The sequence below is a fragment of the Symphodus melops genome (genome assembly GCF_947650265.1).
Source record: "Symphodus melops genome assembly, chromosome: 19".
Lineage (NCBI taxonomy): Eukaryota > Metazoa > Chordata > Actinopteri > Labriformes > Labridae > Symphodus > Symphodus melops.
Window position 1 is genome coordinate 10,435,012 of NC_136709.1, and position 6,000 is coordinate 10,441,011.

General features: G+C 42.5%; 1 protein-coding gene across 9 annotated transcripts in view; it reads left to right on the top strand.

Moving 5' to 3' along the window:
* The window catches only part of LOC306840613 (ryanodine receptor 3), a 104,195-nt gene extending 98,460 nt beyond the window's left edge, over window positions 1-5,735 (top strand). For all 9 annotated transcript variants that reach the window (XM_079370014.1, XM_079370015.1, XM_079370017.1 and 6 more), the window contains 11 exons: window positions 175-305; window positions 389-431; window positions 530-657; window positions 760-820; window positions 961-1,107; window positions 2,386-2,520; window positions 2,619-2,775; window positions 2,891-2,955; window positions 3,539-3,639; window positions 4,413-4,464; window positions 4,674-5,735. In XM_079370014.1, the coding sequence (XP_079226140.1) occupies window positions 175-305; window positions 389-431; window positions 530-657; window positions 760-820; window positions 961-1,107; window positions 2,386-2,520; window positions 2,619-2,775; window positions 2,891-2,955; window positions 3,539-3,639; window positions 4,413-4,464; window positions 4,674-4,769 (1,116 nt within the window). In that variant the 3' untranslated portion in view covers window positions 4,770-5,735. The remainder of the gene's footprint in view (window positions 1-174; window positions 306-388; window positions 432-529; window positions 658-759; window positions 821-960; window positions 1,108-2,385; window positions 2,521-2,618; window positions 2,776-2,890; window positions 2,956-3,538; window positions 3,640-4,412; window positions 4,465-4,673) is intronic.
* The last annotated feature ends 265 nt before the right edge of the window (window positions 5,736-6,000 follow it).

A 6,000-nucleotide genomic window follows, 5' to 3' on the forward strand; every position in this document is an offset into this window, starting at 1 on the left:
TGAAAATGTTATTGTAACGGCCAAAATCCACTTTACATCTCAAAAATGTACGAATCAGAAACACTTGGAACAAAAAAACAAACAAACATTACAGCCACAGTCATTCACTTCCTGTATACATTGCTGCTATGTTATTGCGTTAGCGGCGAAGCTGAATTCTCTTCCGTCTCCAAGGTGCCGCTGGTGGTGTTCAAACGGGAGAAGGAGATCGCCAGGAAGTTGGAGTTTGCTGGCCTTTACATCACGGAGCAGCCGTCGGACGATGATATCAAAGGACAGTGGGACAGACTGGTCATCAACACTCCGTGAGTCGGCTTCTTAAAGTCCAAATCTTGTACAAACAAAGGTTTATTGCTAATTTCTAAATTCTTTTTTTTTTTTCCCCCAGTTCCTTCCCAAACAATTACTGGGATAAATTTGTAAAACGCAAAGTAAGTCGCTCAGCTTATTTATGTGTAATCTGCTACGCATACGAACATATTGGCATTTATATACATCTCCTCTGCTCCTGCATTGCTGTTATCTGTAGGTGATTAAAAAGTACGGCGACCTCTATGGAGCAGAGAGGATAGCAGAACTGCTTGGGTTGGATAAAAGTGCCCTAGATTTCAACCCTACAGAGGAAACTGTGGCCAAGGAGGCTTCACTGGTGTCATGGTGAGAGAGCGGACAGGCTGGACACTTTTACAGAGGGGAAAAAAAGAGGTCAAACATAAAAAAATAAAAGCCTCTCATCAACTTGCTGTTTTTTTTTTCCAGGTTGAGCTCAATCGATACAAAGTACCATGTGTGGAAGCTGGGAGTGGTGTTTACAGACAATGTGAGTTTGAGCACAGGTCGGGATGATTAATAGCTCTGTCGGCTCAGTGAATGAGCTGATGTATGGATGGATGCAAGGAGGAGGTTGATTGATGATATTGTGACTCTTGTCAGACGCATTTCTTTTGTTATCCTCCACAGTCTTTCCTGTACCTGGTGTGGTACACCACCATGTCTATTCTGGGCCACTACAACAACTTCTTCTTTGCTGCTCATCTTCTGGACATCGCCATGGGCTTCAAGACCCTCCGGACCATCCTCTCCTCCGTCACACATAACGGCAAACAGGCGAGTTTGAGAAAGTTGACGAGGGTGCAGTCTCCTCTTTCAGGCAGCAGGGGTCAGTGCCGAGTCAGGGGTCGGGTTATTCATAAAATCCTGCGTATTCCCTGTTGTGACACCACCAGCCAGTTTTATCACATTTTCCATGTTCCTGTTCCACTGATGGCATCTTGGGTTTTGTTCATGTGAAGCCTGTTGTGAAATCTGCCAAAAACGGTGGCGAAAAGTTTGTATGAATAATTTACATGTTGACAGAAACCAAAAACTGAACAGAATTCCGAATGCTGAAGAGCTGCTTTCTGCTTGTGACCACAAACCAATAAAGCCTCTCTTTCTTACATTCAGGCTCAAATCTTTGCAAACTGTTTACAAACTCAATCTTATAGACAGGATTTATTGGAGATATTTGTCTCTCTACACTCTACACGAACGGTCGGCTGCTGTCACATTTGTAGCAGGGGAAAGCTTAAAGGAACGAGCCACCACCGCCGTCCTCGTTCATGCACGGCCTGCTCCGACCTCCACCTCCGCAGCAAGGAAGTGTGGACAACAGGAATACAAAAAGGATGCCTGAATATTATCCACATATGCTGATGGATTTTAAAATGATACATAGTTTAGTCAGAACAAATCATCTGGTAAATGTCATACACCGTGTTATATCCAATCCTGTATGCTAAAAACTCAATATCTCTCCCCCTGAAACTGTAACACCAGAGAAGTTTGACATGAAAGGAGTGAAGTTGCATAAATCGTAATTAAGATGCACCCAGTATTATTTGACATTTTTCACTGAGGTCAGGCGGTTCAGTCGCCTCATTTAAATCCCAACTCTGACTGTCAGATCTTGCAGGGACTCTCGCATGGCAGCTGACCAGAGGCACAAAGGAAAATTGAATGTCACATTGATCTCCATGGGTGGAAGTCCACCTAAATGGCAAGGCCGCGAGGAATCGGAGACACCTGCCACACGCGGCTGCCTGCAGGCGGATCAATCACACAGCCGTCTAAATGCTATGTCGCTGCTCATGTTAGCATAGTTAATCAACCGTGTCTGAACGTGTCTTTAAATATGAACTAGTGGTAACTACGTTGACATTCTCTCCTTTATTATTTTCCTTAATGTTTATTGTGCCTTGATAGTTTTTTTTTTTTGAAGTGTGGAGAAAACAAAAGACAGCTTGCAGCTTTGTCCTGGCAGTGTCTGCTGTTTGATCCCCAAAAGCATGAACAGATGGGACATTTGTAAAGACGTCCTTCTGACGCCTGTCTGTGTCTCTACAGCTGGTGTTGACAGTGGGCCTGCTGGCGGTTGTGGTCTATCTCTACACTGTGGTGGCCTTCAACTTCTTCAGGAAGTTCTACAACAAGAGCGAGGATGAGGACGAGCCCGACATGAAGTGTGACGACATGATGACCGTGAGTGTCACTCGCGTGTATTTTTTTTTCCAACTACACCAGCACTCTGACTTCAACGTGTCTCTCCCCCCCCCCCCCCACCCACCCTGTGTTTGCAGTGTTACCTCTTCCACATGTACGTTGGTGTGAGGGCAGGCGGGGGAATTGGGGATGAGATCGAAGACCCAGCCGGTGACCCCTATGAGCTGTACCGCATCCTCTTCGACATCACCTTCTTCTTCTTCGTCATCGTCATCCTCCTGGCCATCATCCAGGGTAAACTCCACGTGAACTCACACGTCACCGATTCAAAGACACTGAGGTTTTGTAATGGGCCTTTGGCTGCACAGTAGTGCATGTAGTGATCAGAGAAATTCTTTCGTGGCCACAGGTTTGATCATCGATGCTTTTGGCGAGCTGAGAGACCAGCAGGAACAAGTCAAAGAGGACATGGAGGTGAGAGTGGATTCAATACGAGCTCTTACTTGCAGAGCTGTAGGGCAGTGACGGGTCAAGAGCGGGAACAAATCATCGACAATGAAAAAAAGAAATGCATAAATATGTGTTACATTTCCATATTATCCGATGAAGTGTGGAATATTTTACAGAAAGTGAACCCCTTAGCTTGAATATTTCTGTTAAGAGAGGTTGCTTCAGGACATGTTGAGTGAGCGAAGGCATGTGGCCTACTTTGGTTTTTGGAGCTCTCTCAATCCCTCTTCAGTCTTGTAAGCATCCGTCAGGCCAGAAGAAGGTCAGTGCACACGCCGGGTCAGTTTGTAAAAGAAAACATTTAGTTCAAAATATGACGAGTCTAATTTTGGTGAAACACTTCAGAGTTTGCAAAACTGGGACTCCACAGAAAAATGAAAAGTGAGAAACAATGACAGTAACTTGTGTCCTGATTGAACCTACAGCCGATACCATCAGGTTTGATTTCTCAGAAAGCTGAGGCATCAAACTGTTTACATGCGTACAAGGACAGTATGAAAAAAAAAGACGAGGACAAATAGAGCATAATTCCATTTTCTGTCCGCAGACCAAATGTTTCATTTGTGGAATCGGCAACGACTACTTTGACACAACACCTCACGGCTTTGAGACTCACACCTTACAAGAGCACAATTTGGCAAACTACCTGTAAGTATCACATGTTTTTTTTTCATCATCTTGAAATCCTCTTTTTCGGACTCTTCTGTTTTTTTGCTTTTTGCAAATGTCTTCTTGTTATTGTCCCCCCCCCCCCCCATGTGTTGCCTCTGCTCTGTAATTTAACCACATGATTGATAGAAGTAGCACATTACTGCAGCATCAGGGCCAAAGTCGCTAATCGCCGCAGTGATCCAGAACACTAGCTCCCTTCAGGTATTCTTTCCATCTGTCTCTGTGTTTCCCTGCACTCTCTGCTCATCCGCTGTTTTCTCCACAGAGCCCGGGACAATAGCAAGTCTCAGTCCATTTGCGCTCCCAGTCAGCTGGCCGGAGGATATGAGAGCGACCTCATTATGTTGCTTCATTACTATTTAATGCCGTGAACTTTATTGGAAAATAGGTTTTGATAGCGTGCTCTCATACAGTATTCATCACCGTTTGGCATGCTGTGATGCCCACAGAGATACAGCGGCCTGTTGCCATTTAAATTTGATTTGGGGAACATCAGGTGATTTTTGCGATGGAGATGGGGTGTTGTCACTTTGTTTGCACCAGAAGTCGTTTCCTAGCAACCCAGAATGTGACATTTCCAGTTTATAAAGTGTCATAAAAGTTGAATGAGACTGAGCCAAGCCTTTTCTGTCAACTCTGTTGTGAGATTTTTCTGATAGGAATCCACTCACTAAATCTCACAAAGCGAAAGCTTGTCACAGTTTTCAATCTGACAATTTTGTTTCGTCTCGCTCGTCTTTTTTCTAAAGGTTTTTCCTGATGTACCTTATCAACAAAGATGAGACAGAGCACACCGGCCAGGTGCAGTATCCATAACTCTTCACTAGTATTCTTCCTCTTAGGAATCAAAAACAACCAAAACGATTACAATCACATCCTTGTATGTCTCTGCTGGGACAGAATGATTAAAAGGGAAGTATGTAATTTTACTGAGAATAAGAGTTTGACTCTCCCAGCATTACGACCCGTCTGTAGAGCAACTGACTGATTTGACTTGTATCTATCTCCAGGAGTCATATGTGTGGAAGATGTACCAGGAGCGCTGCTGGGATTTCTTCCCAGCTGGTGACTGCTTCCGCAAACAATATGAAGACCAGCTTGGATAGAGCAGATGCTTCACCTTGATCCATATTAAGGAGAAGGTTTAAAAATAACATTTAGTCCTACAGAAAGCTGCTGGACTACAACACTAACAGAGTCATCTGTTCAAATGGTTTGGACTGGCCTGAGGAAGGACAAAACTACTTTTTTATTAAAGAGAAAGTTCTTTTTCATGTGGATACAGTGCCAGTCTATGAAAAAAAAAAAAAAAACGACCAATACCTGGACATTTTGTTTCTTTTAGTTTTGGGAGTCGTTTTTGACAGCGCGTTGCCTTTTACTCCACATAACCCCAAATCATTGCACAACTTTTTTTTTTTTTTGGTCTTTTTTGAAACACTGGGTTGTGTGGGGTTATGGGACAATGTGTCCGTCTTATTATGCACAAGAACCCGACTTCAATATTTTGAGAATGTTTCACTTGAGACTTAATGCCAAAAGAACGAGGAGTGCAGCAGATTTACATAGTGCGCAAAAATATGATGAGATGTTGGGTTTTTCTTTTCAGATGTTGTAACCTCAAAATACTAAGATGATTTAGAGTGAAGTGACAGAAAGATTTATTATGTAGGATTTTAAAAAAATGCCTAAATTGGTCCATGAAGTGCCTTAAAGAACTGTATCTACATTACAATGGAGCTATGCAAAACTTTTGTTTTTTCTTTATTGTAAGTAAGTACAGTCAATTTCCTGGAGCAGTAACAAGTAGCTGTCCAGATATGTAGTTTGTGGCAGAACTTTTTCATTTGAATATGGAAGAACAGCATCGGTTTGATTTGATTGATATTTCAGCTGAATGCAGCATAATTGCAACTGTTCAAGGTACCAAGTGTAAAAATGATACCACAGAATTTACTGAAAATCTTCAAACAAAAAGACAAAATTAAATTGCTATTGTATGGCCATTTGTATGTAGTAGCTTTGCTGATCTGTGCATTTCTTTTGATGGGAAAAAATAAAGAAAACAATGCAAGAATAATTGGATTTGTGATGTCCCATTTTCTACAGAAGCTCCAAAAAAGTGTAATTTTACTTTAAACTTTTCCTCCAAAAGCTCAGAGACTTTGCATCATTTCTGTCCAAAATCAGCAACACCTGTCTTGTTGGCTACTCTTAATCTTTTCAAATTAAGATACCTACTGTGTGCAAACAGCCCTTGGCTTTAGCTCTAAGTTAATTTGACTCAACTAAACCTCAGAGCAGTATCATAACTGTGACCATCCAGCAGCTTTTGAT